This window comes from Pseudorasbora parva, chromosome 7, assembly GCF_024679245.1.
Source record: "Pseudorasbora parva isolate DD20220531a chromosome 7, ASM2467924v1, whole genome shotgun sequence".
In the NCBI taxonomy this organism is placed as follows: domain Eukaryota; kingdom Metazoa; phylum Chordata; class Actinopteri; order Cypriniformes; family Gobionidae; genus Pseudorasbora; species Pseudorasbora parva.
This window is the reverse complement of record NC_090178.1, coordinates 19,974,890-19,995,623: the sequence shown is the minus strand read 5'-3', so window position 1 is coordinate 19,995,623 and position 20,734 is coordinate 19,974,890. Positions and strand designations below refer to the sequence as shown.

Sequence of the window (20,734 nt, the reverse complement as noted above, 5' to 3'; positions counted from 1 at the left end):
AGCATATTGTTGGCCCATATTTCAATTACTGGCGACTATTATGTGTAGAACTAATATCTAACATCGAATCAACCTAGCATGAAAAGTTCAATGAATATGCCTATTTTCATCTGGATAGTCTAAAAAAAGCCCAAAATAAACCCAGAAACTTAAACAGATGGCAGTCAAGGTTCCTCATTTTTATTCACAGTTAGCCGATGATACACATCAGGTATTGTTATTCACGGCAGGATTCAGTTGAGGAATAATTTTAAGTGCGTCCCACTGGTTACATACCAGAGCTTTATATTCCATATCTAAAGGGGGCAAGAACCTTTCAATCATACGCTACTTAAAATACACCTGTTAGATGCAGCCTAGCAGAAAGAAAATGACAAACTGAAAATATGTAGTAACTGAAGCTATACAATAATTAATCTCCCGGTCAGGTCGGTGATATGACTCACTAGACAATTAAATAAATAAAAAAACGGTGTCCTTAACCTCTCCTCACATGGTCACCCACTTACAAATGCATCGCTCCACCACCCTCATCATCTGTAAATGAACATTTTGAGTCAGCCTGGGTACATTTTTTAGAGCTTTGTGCAGCATATCATGGCACTGTTTATCAAAAATATCATCAATCATCAATAATAATCGAATCTGAAATTTCTTGGCACACCGTAAATGTTGGACTTCTAGTGGTTAAAAAAATTGCATGCATTTTGCGGAAGAAGTTAAAAACATTGTTTGGCTGTGCTTTGGTTTTGCGTGACTGTGCGGATGAATAAGGTTATTCTACTGCTCATAAGACATTCGCTATTAGGCTTAAGAGATATATAACCAGCTTAGATGGAAAGGATATCAAACTGACTGGCTGAAAGAGTTGTAGCTATTCAAACATAGACATGGTACTTGAAAATAAATTCCACCAGCAACAACCATAATGGCCCTTCGCAATAGATAACGCTTTACAATTAAATGTTAGAGAGCTATATGGCAATTTATCTGTTCATATTATAAAATATTACGCACATGTTGAGTAAGAAAAATGACATCTCTGCATCACTTTTACAACATTTAAAATCTCTTTCACCATCTTTGAAAAGCCAAGCCAATGGTGATTCTTGTTTTATTATGTGCTCTGTCACTTCAAGAAAGAAAGAAAGAAAGAAAGAAAGAAAGAAAGAAAGAAAGAAAGAAAGAAAGAAAGAAAGAAAGAAAGAAAGAAAGAAAGAAAGAAAGAAAGAAAGAAAGAAAGAAAGAAAGAAAGAAGGAAAGAAAGAAAGACTGAAAGCAGACTTTGGACTGGAAGGTCAATTCACTTATAAGAAAGCCAAAGGTCTGCGTGTCAGTATCCCAGTATAGGACTTTTTGTTTCAAGGTTTCTTCTCTGACAACCAATCAGCACTGTCAGAATAGATTTGCACACACTGATTGGACCTGAATTAAGTTCTTCAACCAGTCACTATTGATGCTTATTGATGATATATTTTGATGATCAGCATTTATTTATTGATGTGAAGTGCTTTTTTGTGCACACATTTAAAGTGAACAGTTTTTCATTTACTTGAGTATAAATAACCATATACGTATTCACATTCATTACCTTCAACACAAATACAGGTCCTTCTCAAAAAAATAGCATATTGTGATCAAAGTTCATTATTTTCCATAATGTAATGATAAAAATTTAACTTTAATATATTTTAGATTCATTGCACACCAACTGAAATATTTCGGGTCTTTTATTGTTTTAATACTGATGATTTTGGCATACAGCTCATGAAAAGCCAAAATTCCTATCTCAAAAAATGTGCATATCATGAAAAGGTTCTTTAAACGAGCTATTAACCTAATCATCTGAATCACTAATTAACTCTAAACACCTGCAAAAGATCCCTGAGGCTTTTAAAAACTCCCAGCCTGGTTAATTATTCAAAACCACAATCATGGGTAAGACTGCCGACCCGACCCTGTCCAGAAGGCCATCATTGACACCCTCAAGCGAGAAGGTAAGACACAGAAAGAAATATCTGAACGAATAGGCTGTTCCCAGAGTGCTGTATCAAGGCACCTCAGTGAGAAGTCTTGTGGGAAGGAAAAAGTGTGGTAAAAAACGCTGCAAAACGAGAAGAGGTGACCTGAGGAAGATTGTGGAGAAGGACCGATTCCAGACCTTGGGGGACCTGCTGAAGCAGTGGACTGAGTCTGGAGTAGAAACATCCAGAGCCACCGTGCACAGGCGTGTGCTGGAAATGGGCTACAGGTGCCGCATTCCCCAGGTCAAGCCACTTTTGGGCTACAGAGAAGCAGCACTGGACTGTTGCTCAGTAGTCCAAAGTACTTTTTTCGGATGAAAGCAAATTTTGAATGTCATTCGGAAATCAAGGTGCCAGAGTCTGGAGGAAGACTGGGAAGAAGGAAATGCCAAAATGCCTGAAGTCCAGTGTCAAGTACCCACAGTCAGTGATGGTCTGGGGTGCCATGTCAGCTGCTGGTGTTGGTCCACTGTGTTTTATCAAGGGCAGGGTCAATGCAGCTAGCTATCAGGAGATTTTGGAGCACTTCATGCTTCCATCTGCTGAAAAGCTTTATGGAGATGAAGATTTGGTTTTTCAACACGACCTGGCAACTGCTCACAGTGCCAAAACCACTGGTAAATGGTTTACTGACCATGGTATTACTGTGCTCAATTGGTCTGCCAACTCTCCTGACCTGAACCCTATAGAGAATCTGTGGGATATTGTTAAGAGAAAGTTGAGATATGCAAGACCCAACACTCTGGATGAGCTTAAGGCCGCTATCGAAGCATCCTGGGCCTCCATAACACCTCAGCAGTGCCACAGGCTGATCGCCTCCATGCCACGCCGCATTGAAGCATTTCTGCAAAAGGATTCCCGACCAAGTATTGAGTGCATAACTGAACATAATTATTTGAAGGTTGACTTTTTTTGTATTAAAAACACTTTTCTTTTATTGGTCGGATGAAATATGCAATTTTTTTGTGATAGGAATTTTGGCTTTTCATGAGCTGTATGCCAAAATCATCAGTATTAAAACAATAAAAGACCTGAAATATTTCAGTTGGTGTGCAATGAATTTAAAATATATTTAAGTTAAATTTTTATCATTACATTATGGAAAATAATGAACTTTTATCACAATATGCTAATATTTTTAGAAGGACCTGTAGATATTGATATGTGATTCATGGTATATTTAACATAGTGACCCCTTTGAAGTGATCCTCCAAATCCGCTGCTTAGTGACCCTATTCATATCCTCATAAGAATGCTTTAAACACTCAGTTACATTAACCTTAGTAGTGACTCTCTCGTTTCACACTAATGGTCATGAGATATTGGTCATGAGATGTGATTTGAGGCCCCCCAGATACTAGAGAAAGTACCAGAACATGAATGCAGCATTTGAACATCTCTGCATGTGGATATTTGCCCTTTTATTTTCAAGTCAAACTATAATGACATTTCATAAAATTGCCATTATCTTGTTTTTCCACTGTTTGTCTAATCTTCTTAATTTTCTTTGAATTTAGCTTTCTTAATTGAATCTGGTGCTCGCTCTGACAAGAACTGACAAGATGACAAGAAGATTTGTTAAATCATCTCATTTGCTTAACAGCAAAAATCAAAGGAAGAAAATAGTAAAAGAGGTGTACATGTTAAATCATTTATGAAGGTATAGGGAGAAGGTCATAAAGGACGTTGTTACATTGCTGCTATTATGCTTTACCAATGACCAAAAATGCTAACTGTTTGTTCCTCTAGAGGACATGAACAGAAAGAGAATGAAAGGTTCTTGAACAGAGAGGGGTGAAAGCTCTAAAGCAGTGATCAAAGGGAGACCCTGATAGATAGTGTTTTACCATTTAAAGTACAAAACATCAGCCACTGAGATACAGCACAGCACCCAGAGGAAATCCACGCATGATACGTGCAAACTCCACACAGAAAGACTTTCAGGCTCAGCTGGGATTCGAACAACTTTTTTGCTGAGAAGCTCCTGGCTGTATTCATTTCTGCGACTTGAGTTCCTGAAGAACTACAAGCCCAATCCACGTCCATCTAGTGGAGAAAAACCGTAACTGCAGTTTCATCGTTTACCAGGGAAACCAACGGTGGAAAAAAAATGAAACCAGATACACCCAACAGTAGATAGGCTAGGCTACAAACTTTTCCCAGATATTGTTTTGATAATGGATTAGAGAATAATCGAAATATAGCCTATATGCAATAAAGGTACAGACAAATAGGCCTACCTTAAATATATCAGGACGGAAACAGAGTAAAATTCCGAAATATGTAGGCTAGTATTGCGTAAAATGCGTTACAAAACATATATCTAATTTATAGATATTTTTATATTTCAATGCTTTAGTTAGTTAGTAGCTAACAACTCAACAACAAATGGAAAAATACAAAATAATACGGTTACATTTTATTTTAAAGTGGCTTAAATAGTCATTAGGCTACTTACTCAAATAAGTAGCTGGTAATGAACTACATGAACTTATAATACTACCTACTTACAGTTAGGGTTTGGTCGTGTAGGGTTCGTAATTAGACTGTAAAATAATGATGATAATAATAATAATAATAATAATAATAATAATAATAATAATAATAATAATAATAATAATAATAATAATAATAATAGGCTTATAATAATAATAGGCTTAATAATAATAATAGGCTTAATAATAATAATAATAATAAAACATACGGAAATACAGACTATAGGGGTATAAAAGTCTAACCAACATCACTAATTCCGAGACAAACACGGATAAAAGTTCAAGGCTGCTAATCTAAGCAGAGTGAGCCTACCCTCAATACGCTTGCCTACAGTACCCATGATGCAGCGCGCAGCAGCTCCATGTGGATATGCCTAGAGAACGTGCGTGTACATGACATGAGTCTGTAGAGTTATGGAGCTCTGCGCGGACTCTCCTTAACCTACAGCAGCACTTCAAGAGGTAAATGTAAGTTTTCGCTATGTTTCTAACAAACTATTTCTTTCAGCTGATATATTTAGTGTTGTTTCCCTGGTGTGTGTCTGATCCTGTTGGAGTGCCAAAGCAGTGTGTTAAAGTTGAGACCTGGGCCCTGTTAACTTGAGCTCTAGTGTTTTTACTTCTGCAAACGTCTATCTGTCCTCCAAAATAAACCACAATGTCGTATGTAACGTTAGAAGACCAACATATAATGATCATGCTTATAGTTCTGATTTCAGTCAATCCGATGTCTTCATAAAAACGTCAGGAATACAGGAATCACTCAACTTTTAGTGGATTAATGTGTTGACACTTTTGTGACTGATCTGTATTCACACAATATAATGAAGCTAAACATAAGCACAACTTTAATTTATCGGCTAAGGCTTGGTATTTTGCTTAGAAGGTAGGTTACTGTAGGTTGAAAACATGTTACAGTTGTGTTAAAAGCCCCGTATAACACTGAAGAAAGTTTAAGGTAATATTCTTACCACTGCAAAATTTATAAACAGATGTTAAATCAAGTTTAGCCGACTTGTTAAATCTAACCTCTTTAATCTTTGGAATTAGAGTACTTTATCTTTAACCTGATCAGTCTGGTGGTTGACAGAGGGCCATGACCCAAACCTGACCAATAGCATGTTCATCATGCTCAGCCTGTGTGACTTTTGAATCATTACTTATGGCTATCTAGATCATAAACAGTTATGTGTAAAACGTATAAATCCAATACAATTTTAAGTTGCATCACAGTAACCTAAACCAATCAATATAGTACTTAAAAAATAAAAACTAAGTCACTATGTAAGATTTGTGGATCAATTTATCCAAAAACCACTAGAAAAATGTTATGTATGTTGTTGACTTGTGTTACATTATCCCAAATGTTTCCAAGATTGTTTAAATCCAGAGAAATAAGCAATTTTAACCAGCATTTTTAGTAGTTTTTTTTTGTCGCGTTGCCTATCAGTGACATCAAACCCACATTAACCTTGATTTTATTTAGTAGAAACCATGGAAACACCAAAGATACTTTAATATATTGGAAAAGCAAAAAAGTCCAGGGTGCTCAGTGAGTTCAGTGAGATGTTTGTTTGAAGGTGCACTTTGGGGTCAGGGAATTCAAATGAATGTGGAAAAAAAAATCAGCACTCTTCTTCAAATTATTTAAAAGCCTTTATTTTACTGGCTATTTCATTATAGAAAATTTAAAAGACATGGGAGAAAAAGACGCCCATGCGTAGCGGCACAGATAGCCTTCTTCAGGGTCTGAAGCTTTATATATATTATTTGTTTTATTAGACAGGTGAGCAACTGTTTGGATGCATTCATTGACAGAAAACTAATCACAATTATATAGCTCAACACAGTTAGTCTTATTGTTTAAATTTCGTCTTCTTGATTTTTACTGTGAGTACCATGTTTTACCATGCCTAATATTGTTCCAGCTTTCGGCAGTGTGCAACAAGCACTTCATAGAAGCCGTCGAGAGAACGCACAGAGTAGTAGCGTTATAACAGATTTTCAACACACTCAAATGTATCTAATATAATAAAACAGTGCTGTGTTACCCCTTTTGCATGACCAGAAGAAGCAGTCGCCTGCAGCATAATAAGCTCAGCGAAGGAGACATCAAGGTGTCGTAAAACTACACCGTTGTTTTGAATAAGCATACTCTAGCGGCGAAAAATTACATATTGTGGCTTTGAAGGTGCCCTAGAATGGAAAATTGAATTAACCATGGCATAGTTGAATAACAGGAGTTCAGTACATGGACATCACATACTGTGAGTCTCAAACACCATTATTTCCTCCTTCATATGTAAATCTTTTTTTTGAAAAACACCACGGCAAAAAATTTAACTGTACATGGATACAACTTTTATCGATATTATTGGTTACTTCAATAACATGATTAATTGCTGCCTTGAAGAACAAGCGGGTGAAGATGATGATGAAGATGATGAAGCCGCCGCCGCTCCATGTATCCTGAGAGCTCATCTTTACGAACTAGCCTAAAACAAAGCACCGTGAGATCATTCCACCTGTCCATCAAAAGCTCTTTATCCAATCAGCGTAGACCACTGTTAAGCCCGCCCCCACCAGAGGTTTGTGTCAAAAGAGCAAACGGAAAACTGAGAAACGTAAGCGAAATCTCTGGCAATGCATTCAAAATCCACGATATAGGCGTGGCCTAAATTTAAACCTGTCTCTAGATATATTTATGTCATTGAAATGAGGAGTGCAGTGAAACAGCCAATTAGAGCCGAACTCAACATTAATATTCATGACCCTTCCAAATAAGGCAAAAACAGACCTAGGGACAAGGAGTTGTAAATGGATATATCTATATATTTTTTTAATTGTGTGTGTGTGTAATATATATATATATATATATATATATATATATATATAATAAAAATTAGGTAACCACATTTTTGACTGCTACTGTAGATCATTAGCCAGATGTAAATAGTTTGTGTGTAATTGTTCTTTGACACTAACCTCTTTAGTCTGTCCAGGACCTGTAGGTGGTGCTTTGTAGGTGGGGGAGGTGATGCAGCGGATGTGGGCTCCAGTCACACTGCGGCGCGTGGTTCTGCTGCGCTCGTCGCACTTGGGTCACACCTGGGCCGCATGCGAGCTTCCTGTGACCGTCCGGACCTCACGCTGCTTCAGTTGCACTAATGTCCTCTGGACGAAGGAGGGCCGCAAAACGTCCACAGAGGAAGAAACGCCATTAAACCCTCCGCAGAGTCTAGCAGGGACTGAGGGTCTTTTTAAGGATGATACAGGGTCTGCCCTTCAGAGTAAGGCTGATGTCGACCCCCTGCAGGACAAATCTATTGGGCTCTTCCAGAGATTTAAAAAGACATTTAAACAGTATGGTAAAGTCATGGTGCCCGTGCACATCGTCACATCCACAGTATGGTTTGGGAGCTTCTATTATGCTGCAATGAAGTAAGTGACAATTAGCATCCTGCACAGAAACACACCATTAGAAAAAAAACTAACAAGATGACAAAGTGCCACAGGTATATTTTAAAAAGCTTTGTCGTTACTTAGACTTGTTCAGCTTGTCAGTTATTTTTCTTAATCTGTTTTATCTTGGCATTGACTGCCAAATTCATTTTAAGGATTTAGGACTATTTCTGTATTTAGTTTTGTATGTAAGGTTTTTATCTTGGTGTTTTACAAGATACAATTTTTCAGATTTGTTTTTAATTAATAAATTCTATTTAAATAATACACAATTTTGTCAAAATAAAACAAAAAAACAAAAATCATTAAATGCTGCCGCTGAATATAGGTATCACAACAATATTATGAAATACACTATGAAAAAATTATATTAACGTTTAGTTTTGCTAAATATTTCATTTACAGTGTTTATAAATTAGTGTTTTTAAAGATTAACTTTAACATTTTAAAAACGTCAAAGGTAATCTAAATGTAGAAAAGAATGAAAATTAGCATGCACAATATTAAAAAAAAGGAGCTGGAACCGATATAAAGTCCCTAGTGAAGAAATTATATATATATATATATATATATATATATATATATATATATATATATATATATATATATATATATATATATATATATATATATATATACACACACACACATTTGTTGTATGCTAAGTATACTACAAATACATTTACATATGTATCTACTTAATATAAATAACTTTTTTTAAATACAAAAGTCTGCCAAATTGAAATTAATTTTGTACTTTAGTTATCCAGAAATAGTTCATCTAAAGAAATACTGAAGTATATTTGATCGTGCAGCTATACTTCAGGTACTCTTGAAATATCTTTCATTTAAAGACTGATCTTATACAGTGATCAAACTATCTTTACTAATAGGGATATTAAATCACATTATAGGCTTACGGTAATATACAGAAATGTGCATTGCGCAATAAAGTAGTACTCCAAATAAAGTTTAATTATAATAATCATATCTGTCCGTCTCAGGCGATATGGCAGTACATATGTTAATGAGTTTGTAGTATACTTAGTGAAATAAATGTTTGTTTTCACTAGAGGGTGCTTCACAATAATGAATGTAGCTTTGAATATGTATGTATGTAACTGAGCTCATTAGGTCAGTGTGTTGTCTAATGGTACTTGGGCTATAAGAGTTTTGAATTTAGTAAACTATGTGAATTGAGGGATTTTGTTTTAAAGATCAAAACTTACAGCCAGGCACACTGATCTTAAGGTGAGGCTGGAAGGGAAATGGAGTTTTATTAGATAAAGTCTGAGCTTTGGCAGGACAGACAAGCTTTAACAGCGTCATCTGGATAGTTAACTGCTGCTATACAAACAACACTTTGAGGTTTCAAAAGCAAGCAATCTCTCTTAAAGATAAGTGAGTGATGTGTTAATGTTCCATGTTCTCTGCAGAGGGGTGAATCTGGTCCCGTTTCTGGAGTTCATAGGTTTACCGGATTGGATGGTGGGAATTTTGCGAGATTCCCAGGGTGGCTATGCACTCACAGCCTATGCCATGTATAAGGTATATAAACAAAATCGAAGATTATTTGACATGGATTTAATACATGTATGTGATATATGAATAATTATTGATCACAGCTTGCTACTCCTGCACGATACACCGTTACACTGGGCGGAACGTCCCTGTCTGTACAGTACCTCCGCAAACACGGATACCTCTCCACCCCTCTGCCTGTTAAAGGGTACCTGCAAGACAAAATGGAGGAGACCAGGGAACTACTGACTGAGAAAATGGAGGAGACGAAAGAGAGGTTTTCAGAGAAGATGGAGGAAACCAAAGAACTGCTCTCGGAACGAATGGAGGAGACTAAAGAGCGCATCTCTGAGACGAAAGACAAATTTTCGGAGAAACTGCAGGAGACGAAAGACAAAATGTCTTTCCGTAAGAAAGCCGATTAGACTTGCTGTGGTCCAATCAAGCTGTCAACTAAGGGAAGAGAATACATTTTTTTAAAAGTAAGTGTATTGAGGAATGTTTCACATGATCAATAATTACTCACAATGTCACAGTGTTAGGTGTTTTTTTAAAGGGACAGTTCAGCCATAAATTAGACTTTCTTCTGCAGAACACAAAATATATTCTGAAAAATGTTTGTCCATGTAGAGAAACTCATTAGAGTTTAACTTTAACCCATTGACTTTCATTGTATTGACAAAAAAGACATTTGACAAAATCTTGCAGGTTTGGAACAACATGAGGGTGAGTAAATAATGACAGAATTTTAATTTTTCTGTGAACTGTCTCTTAAGGTACTGAATGTTCGCACATAAGAACTATTATCATGTCTAATGGTTTCCTTGCACTCTACAAGTTGGGGGATTTGGAGAGAAACAAACTTGAACTAGCAATAATACTAGAATTATGTCACCAATTTAAGCCAAAATCAGTGTGTCTGTGTGTTTATTTTAGTTCAATTGTTTTAAGGCAAGTGTATTGAAATTATTTCTTCTTGATAACTAAGCGATAATTAATATTCAGCATCTGTATTTAATGATTTGCATTTTTCATCATGTACGTGTTTGTATTTGAGTTGTGCTTATTGCCTACACAGTAATCCTGACTGTACAATGTCTTGAATTGCACTTTGTGTTTACGGAGTATCTAGACTGAATAAAAAGTCAGTGGGTAATAAAGACAATTGATAACCCACTTTTGACATGTTTACTTTGATCAAAAAACGACTTAAATGAAACCATGTTTTTAATCTAAACTCGAATCACCTAAATGAGCCATTGTTAATCGAGAGAATAATAAAATTGACCACATGACATTGTCCTGGATATTTCAATAAAAAATAAATATCAGACACATCAGCGACTGGTACTTTTAGTTTATTAGTTTAACTGCAGTTGGGCAACAGCAGAAGTACAAGCATAAAAGTTTGACTATAACCGTGATTAGAGCAACATGTTTTGATTACTTTTTCTGAAAGGAAAAAAAAAACAGAAGCATTACAATAACAGACCTTATTACATATTAATTAAACACAATGTAAATAAAATAAATATGTATGTGCATGTTTATTAAATGGCCATGCACATGAACATAAAGTATCATGAGTTGGGGGGAAATTTAGAGTGTAAAAGGTCTGATATTGTGTTGCTTTTTAATTCCGAATGTCTCAACAGACACTCGATGAGCATCAGAGTAAAAAAACAAGTCTAAACCATTTCGGTTATTGTTAGTTCTCTGTGCTTGTACAAGAAAGAAAAGCTTCAAAAGCATCTTGGTACATTGCTCAACATGTCACAACTGCTGTTAGTCAGGTGCTTGTAGTCAAAATGGCATCGCTATGTACATTATCTTCAGGTATATAACTATAGACATGCGAATACAAGCTATTGTACAGTGGAGCACCAGCACATAAATATTTGCAATTTAATTTTTTTGTTTTGCTCCTATACACCACATACACAAGAATGTCTGAAATACAGTATATAACAAAAATAAGAATGTTAAAACTACATCTCTCATTTGGTTCATTATTAAACTTGCAAATACAGGAAGCACAACACAGGGTGGCATGAAAAATCATGTACATGTTGGGATTAAAATGAACACTGTTGTTTAAAGCACAATCCCTCAGCGTTTGTGTCTGTGAGTGGGAGTCTGGCACTGCTGACTAGTTTCCATTCACTGGATCCCAATTTACGACTTACTTTAAGTTAGAATGGTTTTCCGATGAAAAACTAGTCAAATAAACCCCTTTGCATGTGTGTAAGTGTGCCTTTTATGGTTGGGGCAGTGTTTAAAGAAACATTCCAGAACAGCGTTTTCATTCTTTCTGTAGCAAGATGTTACTCAATAAAAATGTATGAAATGCTCTTTAGCTACTTAAGTATTTCCATAATTTAAGCATCTTTCTGATAATGAATTTCCTTGTTCGCCAAAAAAGAAGAAGCACATTTGAACAGTAGGCATTTACAAATCCATTGCCACCATGTTAAAATCTTTATATCAACTATAAATTGTTACATTATTAACAATGTCTTTTTTCTGTGGTTTCTACCCATTGGGTAGGATATGTGCATACAGACTAACTTTATTTACAGCACATTACAAATAAAAGGAGATAAAAAAAAAAAAAAAAAAAACATTACACAGAAGAAGAAAGCACCATTGGAAGTGAGGCACAGCTAAGGTGGGAACTTTTAGAGTGCAAGTGGGTTCCTACGTCGCTCTAAAACAACACGATCGATAGGCACCGATTCAGCTCATGAGTAACATGCAAACTCCTTGGACAGTAGAAAACGGCACAAAGCTCTTCCTTTAGATGGAAAAAAAATGTGTGGAGGACAAAGGAAAGCATTTAGGATGGTGCAAGGATGGATGACGGACAGACAAGCAAAACAAAAAGTGCAGCAATATGAGAAGCAGCATAGCAGCAGCAGCAACAGCGGGAGCAGCAAACTGACTAATGATACGGTTAAAGACAGCCACGAGGTGAAACTCGAGGGACAGGAAACGGGGCAAGGGCTCTTAAATAACATACGGTTCTGAATGCGGTGACGTTGTGCTCTCGCTTTGCTCATTAGCCTTGGTTAATTTTCAAAGGTGGTCTGAGAGAAACATCTCCGTCAGACTCGGCAAAGTGTTGAAGTTGTGAGCTTTAAAAGCATGTGCTTGAATGACAAGAGCATATACACACCATTCAAACGACTCTACAAATCTCTATCAAGCTTAGCTGCTGGAATTCTTATTTCATTTAGATGGCTAGAAGCTAAAAGTGATAGGATTCTAGAATTCGAAAATCTAGCCTCAAGCCCAATTCAAAAACGACAAAGTCCACACTTTCACCAGATTTTTTTTTTTTTAACTTTATAGCAAATGAACATTCTGACATTGTGAAACATACCTCAAATTAATGAAATCATTTTAATGAAGAGCATTTTCTTTTGTCAGTTTTCCCAAATAGAGGAAACCAATATGGAATCACTTTGTAATTTGCATTTCTAAAACATCTCGGCATATGTTAAAGTTTTTCTTCAGGAAAGATACATCAACTCATTGACAGTCTAGATCTAAATCTGGATGAAATAATATTTGGGAACAGTTTAATGGAGAATTAACCCATCCATCAAAAAGTACAAAGTACTAATTGTGTGTTTTGCTTGATGATTCCATAATTTCCCCTCAACATGAAGTAATTCCATATTTTTTTCTTCAACTGGATCCAAAAACAAATACGGCATTAATAATAAAAGTAAAAAAACGTAATGGAAACAATGTCCAGCTTTTAGACGGACATTTTTTTTAGTCATATCTATGATTTGTTTATTTGCTATGAAGCAAAAAACTGGGTGAACGTCCTCCAAGTGTAGTGATAACATTAGTTTTGATTGGATGTAACAGCTAGGATTCTAAAATTCCAAATCTAGCCGAGCTGTTCGGATTCTAGAATTCCAAATCGAGCCCAGTTTGTGGTGGTTCTAGAAATCTAAATATAGTAGAGTGTTGATCCGTTTAGTCTGGTTTGGAGCAAATGGGTCCAGGCGGCATCATTTCTGTCCACAAACATAAAACAATTAAAAAAATCCCACCAAAAGCAGAGAAAGAAAATAATAAAGCCAACCGACACAGACATGAAATAAAAGCATTCAAACACATGATTGGCCAACTCTAACATTCCGAGTACAAATAGAGTAGCTTATAAAGGTGAGTGTTGCTTTTGAATTTTTTTTTGACCATGTTCCCCAGAAAAAAAAGAAGAAAAAAAAAAAACACACCATGGCCTTTTCATAAGTCAGTCTGTCCTTGACAGACTCAGTGGTGACTAAAAACAGGGGCTCAGTCTTCAGTCTCCTTTTTAAAGGGATGCGTGTGCACTAACTGGTAAGAGTCTTTGGGCTTTCTTTGTGATTTTCTCTACCTCTGCACCAGATTCTTGGTCAGAGCAACATCCTCAATCTGATCCCTAAATGATTGTGATCGATTACACCCAAGATTAAACTGAATGCAGAGAGCCGCTCTGAGAAGTACAGATCTTGGATTTCCTGACTGTATGTCTACGTGGCAAATAAGAGGAACACATATGGACAGGAAGAGAGTTCAGTGTTCAGGACTGGTGTGTGCTGGAGCTGGTGTAAGGGTCGGGATCACTCTGGTTGGTGACAGAGTGAGAGCAAAGGCAACAGGACAGAAGATTGCTGGGTAAAATAGGTATTTTCAGAAATGCCCATCACATTAGCCCTTGACTTCACCACATTTTTAAACCTGATTAATTCTTGTTGGGGACTAGATAATACAACACGCAAAACAGGTTTTTATTTTTATTTTTTTATCCTTCGACCACATTGGCATTTTGATTAGAAGATTATGCCAATGAATGTCTATGTTCTGTTATTGGCTGTAAGATGTGGAAACCCAAACAAAAAGTGTGGAAAATGTTAGCAAGTAGAGACTAATGTTTCCTGTCAATAAAATGCACTAAAATAGAGAACTGGATTATTTTATAGGTCCGTTCGGTTTCAGTTTTGACTTGAAAACAAAAGTGCAAATAGCATGAAATGACGACCATAAAATTGTAACAACGCCATTTTCTTTATAGACTCCAATGAGGAAAGAAAATCCTATAAATATCATGTGTGTGTAAAATAAAAAATAGATATTTCTCTGTGTATGTATGCGTGTGTGTATTTGTATATGTATATGTGTGTGTAAAATAAAAAATAGATATTTCTCTGTGTATGTATGCATGTATGTGTGTGTATGTGTATGTGTGTATATATATATATATATATATATATATATATATATATATATATATATATATATATATATATATATATATATATATATATATTATATATACACATACACATATACATATATACACACACACAAACACAGAAAAATATACATTTTTTATATTTTCTCACTAGAGTATATAAGGAAAATAGCTTTAAGGTTTTATTATATCTGCCTTTATATCAATTTTATAATAAATACATGATAATAATCAAAAACGAGCTGATGAGAAAAAGGTTGGAAAACCTCTTTAGAATACGCGACAATCTCATGACATGTCAAAACCTGTTCGGATCTCTTAGTAAAGCGAGTTTCTTTTTAGGCAAAATGTCAACCGTGCCACCAGCCAACTGACTTTAGATCAGCTGGAGTCTGTTAAAGCGGCTGAACATGTCAGTGGTGAGGATAGATGAGAGTAGAGCAGACTCTCTGTATTCTGTGCCTCTTTTAGATCAAGGTTATTTTAGGCTGGATCAGAGATTTTTCTTGTGCTGAGACAGACATGATCACTTCCCTCGCACTGAAGCGTATGATCGGATCCACGTGAAAACGATAGTACAAACAGTAAACACGTACATCACCCCCCCCCCCCCCCCCCCCCACACACACACACTATCCCATTCCCAAATTTCTCTGATTAACCTCAACAATAGTGCAAAAGTTCAGAAAAGGTTTTCGATTTAAATGTATAACAAGTCTTTTAAGACAGTCGACGCCCCATGACACCTTCCGCGTACACCTTGGCACTAGGGTTTGGATTTTCACCCATTTTCGCATTTGTTTTGTTCATGCTGCACAGATCTCGGTCTTTAAATAAAAAAAGGAAAAAAGAAAAAGATATTTCTATCCACACACCTAGTAGTTCAAAGTGTGGGTTGGGCAGGAGGGGGCGTTCAAGGGGGGCACAACGGAAAAACCAACAAGAATAACAACAAAAAAGCCTGTCTTGTGTGCGAATTTCTCTCTCTAAATTTGTCGTCTATACACAAGTAATAGAAAGCAATTAAGGTGGGAGACTCCAGGCAGGCAGTGCTTAAACCCCAGTTTTAGCACAGCTGGTCTGACAGAAAACAAATGAAAAATATTTCTTTTGTAAGCTCAGCTCCATACTCTTTTTTTTTTTTTTTTTTTTTTTTTTAAACACATGGTTTCGCTTGTGGCGAAGACACATTAAGCGCTGTTGTGCACGGGAGTGTCAAGAGGGAGAGCCTGTTCCCTTTACGGGTGGAGAGTGATTGCGATCGGCCAATCGTGTGCTAACCCCGCCCCCATCAAACTAGCTCCTCCCTTTGTCTGTCTTTGCTTAGCGCTATTGTGCTCTCTGGGCTGTTTAAATCTGTCCGGCCCCTGGGCGGAGTCTGCACAGTGACCGGGAGGGGCGGGTTATTGCAGTGCTGGTGGAGGTAAAGTACGATGCCCGACTGCTGCCCAATGACTTGACTATAAGCGGGCGGAGGGCCCTCCATGCGCCCATGGGTACTGGAGCTGGCGGCGCTAATCCCAGAGTTGCTACTGGGAGGTCGCGGCCCACTGCCACCCCCTGAACTGTGCATGTCAATGAGGTCGCTGTCGAAGATGGTCCGGTTGGGCGGGGCGCGCACGGACTCTCTGTTGAGCTCGAGCTGCTGTTCGGGGTCTCTCAGCTGCAGCGTGCAGGGGCCCTGGTACGGCGGCGGTTCCTCTCCGTCTGACAGCGAGATGGTGGGCGGCAGATCAATCTCATGCTGCAGGTATGGGTAGGTAGGCTGGAAACGTCTGAAGCGGTTGTGCTGCATGAAAGTGGGAGCAGTGAAACGGTCCCTTGGCTGAGGAGCGTACACCACCTGCAGAGGAGAAGATAGAGAATCCAAGAACTAAAATTAAAATCTGCCATTTTAGCCATAAAATCAGTAACTAATCAGTCAATAATAATTAGATGCTAGCAAAATACTATTATCCAAAGCTTAAGGGCGCAGTGGTAGTAGTAGTAGTTCATGGATCATCCCTTGTAGGGTTTGAACCCACCACCTTTCAATTACCAGCCTAGAACTTTACTTCATTTATTTGGCACATATAAAATATTATACTTTCCATGAGTATGCTTTTCATAGCAGTCTGAATTCAACAATTCAACAATTTGTTTGCATCATCACTCAATTTCCTGTGTGGCATTGAATAAGTTCTGGCATTGTACATGGTTAATAAACTAACGAACGAACGAACAAATACTAGGCAACTACTTATTAGTGCATAAAATAAAATATTGCACTTATTGCATAAATATATAGATAAATAAATATTTAGAATTAATTTGGCAAAATAAACTGCATTTATGGTCAAATGTGTTTATAGACTCCAATGAGATAATAATAATAAATCTAAATAATAATATAAATAACAAAGCTATTTTCTTGCTATTATTTTGATAATGTCCGATAACTTTGAAAGAAAGGTATGTAATGGATTACAATCAACCAATCAGCTGTTCAATTTAAGTAAACAATTGGAAAACACCAAGAATTTAGGGCAACTAATTACCAAGCAATGCTTCATTTTGTTCAGTCTGTGGTGTGTAAGGTCGCATTAGCAATTAAAGAAAAAACACATAAAACATGGGCAGGTCAAAGTGTCTGAATCATTTTGATCCCAAATTTGTATCACTTTCACTGTTAGTCCACTGTATGAAGAATTGTTGGATATAATATGTCACAGTTTACTTTATTTTGCTATCCTCATGTAGATAAATTAATTATAATGTCCTAAAAAAAATAGATCTGGTGTCTGAATAATCTTTGGTTTGACACACACACGCACAGGTTTGTTTCACTATATTAGTGAGGACATTACATAGACTTCCATTGATTTTATATCAGGTTAATGATACTTTCTATCCCCTAACCCAACCCCTATGCCTAAACCTACCCATCACAGAAACGTGCAAAACAACAGATTTAAATAAAAACATGTTTTGGCCGATTTATAAACCTTTTTAACTAGTGAGGACCAGTCCAATGTCCTCACTAGTATTGCCAAACAAGGAACGAACACGAACACACACACACACACACACACACACAAACACACACACACACACACACACACACACACACACACACACACACACACACACACACCTAGTATATCATATAAATAACAATAATTACTATTAATTTTATATAGACATTATATAGCAAATTAACTCGATACATTTTTATGCTATATCACCCAGCCCCATATCACATAAAACAACAAAGGGAGAAAGAGTCTAGATGATCAACTAGAACAACATCCAAATAAATCTATTTTTACAGCAGACAAAATTGTGTTCATTCAAAATAACGGTATTCTACTCATGCCACATCCCCACAGATAAATAATGACTCTACCATTTCCATATAAACTCACCAAAGCCCCAAACTTAAACAGTCCCCAGTCCAGACATTAGTATGCTAATATACAGCTGATAAAATATCCTCATATGAGTGAAATCTGCATGTCAGTTAGCCAATGAGATCAGCCTCATTACTGCAGGGGCCACGTTTACATTAGTGAGTTTGAGGCTGATGGGAGGCAATTTACGCAGATAGACCCTGAGTGTCTGGTCTCTCAGACGACCGTCTAGACGCTGCCAGAGGAGGGTGAGAGATTAATGAACTGCTGAGAGGCTGCATCCCGGTGAGAGAGACAACCCATACACCCACACCCCCCACCCACCCACAAACAATGAATATATATGCATGTATTCTCTTCTCACACAATATTTTAAGTGCTATCACTCACAGACAGACTCAGAGACTATCCTCCCTCACATACGCCTACACTGAGAGGCACAGGCACACACTGGCATTGACACAGCATGCACTTGAGGAGACTTCACTGCTTGTTACAGGCAGACATGCCATTTATACAAGGAGAACAACAACCCTTGAAACAAGCTCCTTAGAGTATAGGACATAGACGCACGCACACACAGACACACACACTCCTTACCTCAGATGCTCCTTGTCTCAGCCCATTATCTGATGGCCACAAAGAACCCTCCTACAAACAAGTATGAAAAATACACAGATGTAAAATTCTGAAGCACATGAAATTTAAGATAAAACTGATATATTAATACATAACTAGTCACTATTTTGTTAATAACTGATTGTTGATTAATATTAAGATATAATAATAGTTTCCCCACTGTCATAAATGAACATTAGAAATACCAAAAAATAAATTTTACATAAAAATGGCATTAAAATATAAATTAATAAATATAAAGTCTAAATCAAAACACCAGCTTGTTAAACCGAAATGCTCTGTGTCCTTATATACCCATATTTAAAATGCTTGGACATGTAAAAAATAAATAAAACTTCTACATAACATAACTGTAATCAATCAATAATAATCAATCAATAAATAACCAGTTTGTTAAACCCTAATTATATTTTATACAAAATGTATTAGTTACATTCTAATAATGCTTTGTGCCTACATACATATTTAAATGTCAAGGATGACGTTTAAAAAAATTATAATATATATACATACATACATACAACAAAGCCATTTATTAAACCCTTATTTCATCCATTTTAAAAATGCCACACACACACAAAAAAAAAACATTCAGACAGGTCCCATTTCTTAAGCTCTAACTCTGGTCTGTGCCTATATATCCATTCTAATTAAAAACCTAAACAAAACCAGAGTGTAACATTCTCCCAGACATCGCTGCTTGCCTCCCTCGCTGGTTTCCCTCCCCCTTCCATTCCCTCGTGAATGAAAATGAAAAGTCCTAGTCATTTAGCAGCCTCTCCCGGGTGCTGCAGTGGGCTGCGCGTGTCTATTTGACTGGCGTCTAGACAGAACTGCTGAATGTAATCAACATGCCCTGGTCTCAGAGGGACACTGCCATTGTGTCTCTTCCAAAACACACTGCCTTTTCTGAAGGAGTCACACGTCACATTTTAATTACATGTGGTGCATCCAGTAATATGTATATGTGCTTATGCAGTTTTCAGTTTTCCGTGAAAAATCTCAGCCCAGTTGCCCATTGCGTGAACAGCTCAGACCTCATCATGCACTCCGTAGCATGTGCACGAACCTCTAGGTATACGATGCTTAATATTTTTGAAGTATTACAAACAACAGTAATAATTTCCTGTTGTCTGTCTGATTATAAACTGTGCAAATGTACCGAAAATCATCCCTCGGGTGGGGTGAGATGACAAGGACACACACACACGGCGCTCTCTCCCATCAGCTCAGTGTACTGCTGCAAGTTATTTTGGATTAGACACAAAGAAGACCTTTCCAGAAGTAAACAACACACACACACGCACACGCACACACACACTTCTCGAGACTTTTAGGCCCTGCTGTTTTCTTCTTTTCTAAGATAAAAGTTCACCAACATAAGATATACCAAACAAGGCTTAGACATGACGCAACAGGTGAAAAATACATTATTCAGTATTAGAAATTGATGTTTCATGGCTTAGCCTGGTTAACATGTGTCAAGGAACTGTGATGTTTATGAATATGATATAAGATGGCGCTTGTTCTACAAGATTAGATGAGCCTTATACTCTTCCCTGCTCTTGGACACTGGAACTCAAGTAGATTCATGAAGTCTAGTCCTTTTTGCCTTCCAAAAACTGTTGAAAACTCATTTGATTTATCCGTGTTGTTCTCATGTCATTTTACAGTCCATTTTTGTTCTGCTGTTGATTAATTGAAATATTCTGCTCTTTTTAGTTTCCTGCTTTCATGCCAATCTGCCATTTGCTTTATGTTGTTTACTTTTCATTTTGTTCCCATGCTATTGTTCCCATGTGATTTGTCTGTTTCGTAATTAATTGCTCATCATGCTCTGTAAAGCTACGTTAAGATTAACAAAGTCTCTGAATAAATAAAACATGAGACAGCAGAGAAGAGACAGGAAATTAGCGGCGGCTTATGTGTTCCATATGAGCCTTATGAACT

At 36.9% G+C, this 20,734-nt stretch overlaps 2 protein-coding genes across 6 annotated transcripts in view; one reads left to right on the top strand and one right to left on the bottom strand.

Moving 5' to 3' along the window:
• Positions 1-4,834: 4,834 nt before the first annotated feature.
• fam210ab (family with sequence similarity 210 member Ab) lies at positions 4,835-10,797 on the top strand. Of its 4 annotated transcripts, none has more exons than XM_067448486.1 (4): positions 4,835-4,981; positions 7,522-7,960; positions 9,418-9,529; positions 9,607-10,797. In XM_067448486.1, exons 2-4 carry the CDS (start codon positions 7,557-7,559, stop codon positions 9,925-9,927), a joined length of 837 nt encoding a protein of 278 aa, XP_067304587.1. In that variant the 5' UTR covers positions 4,835-4,981; positions 7,522-7,556; the 3' UTR covers positions 9,928-10,797. The 4 variants fall into 4 exon arrangements, with proteins under 4 accessions (XP_067304587.1, XP_067304589.1, XP_067304586.1 ...); XM_067448488.1 differs by having other exon boundaries at positions 4,847-4,981; positions 7,513-7,960; XM_067448485.1 differs by having other exon boundaries at positions 4,847-4,987.
• Positions 10,798-14,848: 4,051 nt separating this feature from the next.
• ldlrad4b (low density lipoprotein receptor class A domain containing 4b) overlaps positions 14,849-20,734 on the bottom strand; it is a 56,311-nt gene continuing 50,425 nt past the window's right edge. For both annotated transcript variants that reach the window (XM_067448482.1, XM_067448483.1), the window contains 2 exons: positions 18,746-18,796; positions 14,849-16,599 (listed from right to left, as the gene is read on the bottom strand). In XM_067448482.1, coding sequence (XP_067304583.1) covers positions 16,048-16,599; positions 18,746-18,796 — 603 coding nt within the window. In that variant the 3' untranslated portion in view covers positions 14,849-16,047. The remainder of the gene's footprint in view (positions 16,600-18,745; positions 18,797-20,734) is intronic.

Bases quoted from the DNA above. Each gene is read 5' to 3' on its own strand.
- fam210ab (XM_067448486.1), top strand. From the start codon at position 7,557: ATGCAGCGGATGTGGGCTCCAGTCACACTGCGGCGCGTGGTTCTGCTG. The intron at 7,961-9,417 runs GTAAGTGACAAT...TGTTCTCTGCAG, and splicing joins TTCTATTATGCTGCAATGAA to AGGGGTGAATCTGGTCCCGT. The intron at 9,530-9,606 runs GTATATAAACAA...TATTGATCACAG, and splicing joins CAGCCTATGCCATGTATAAG to CTTGCTACTCCTGCACGATA.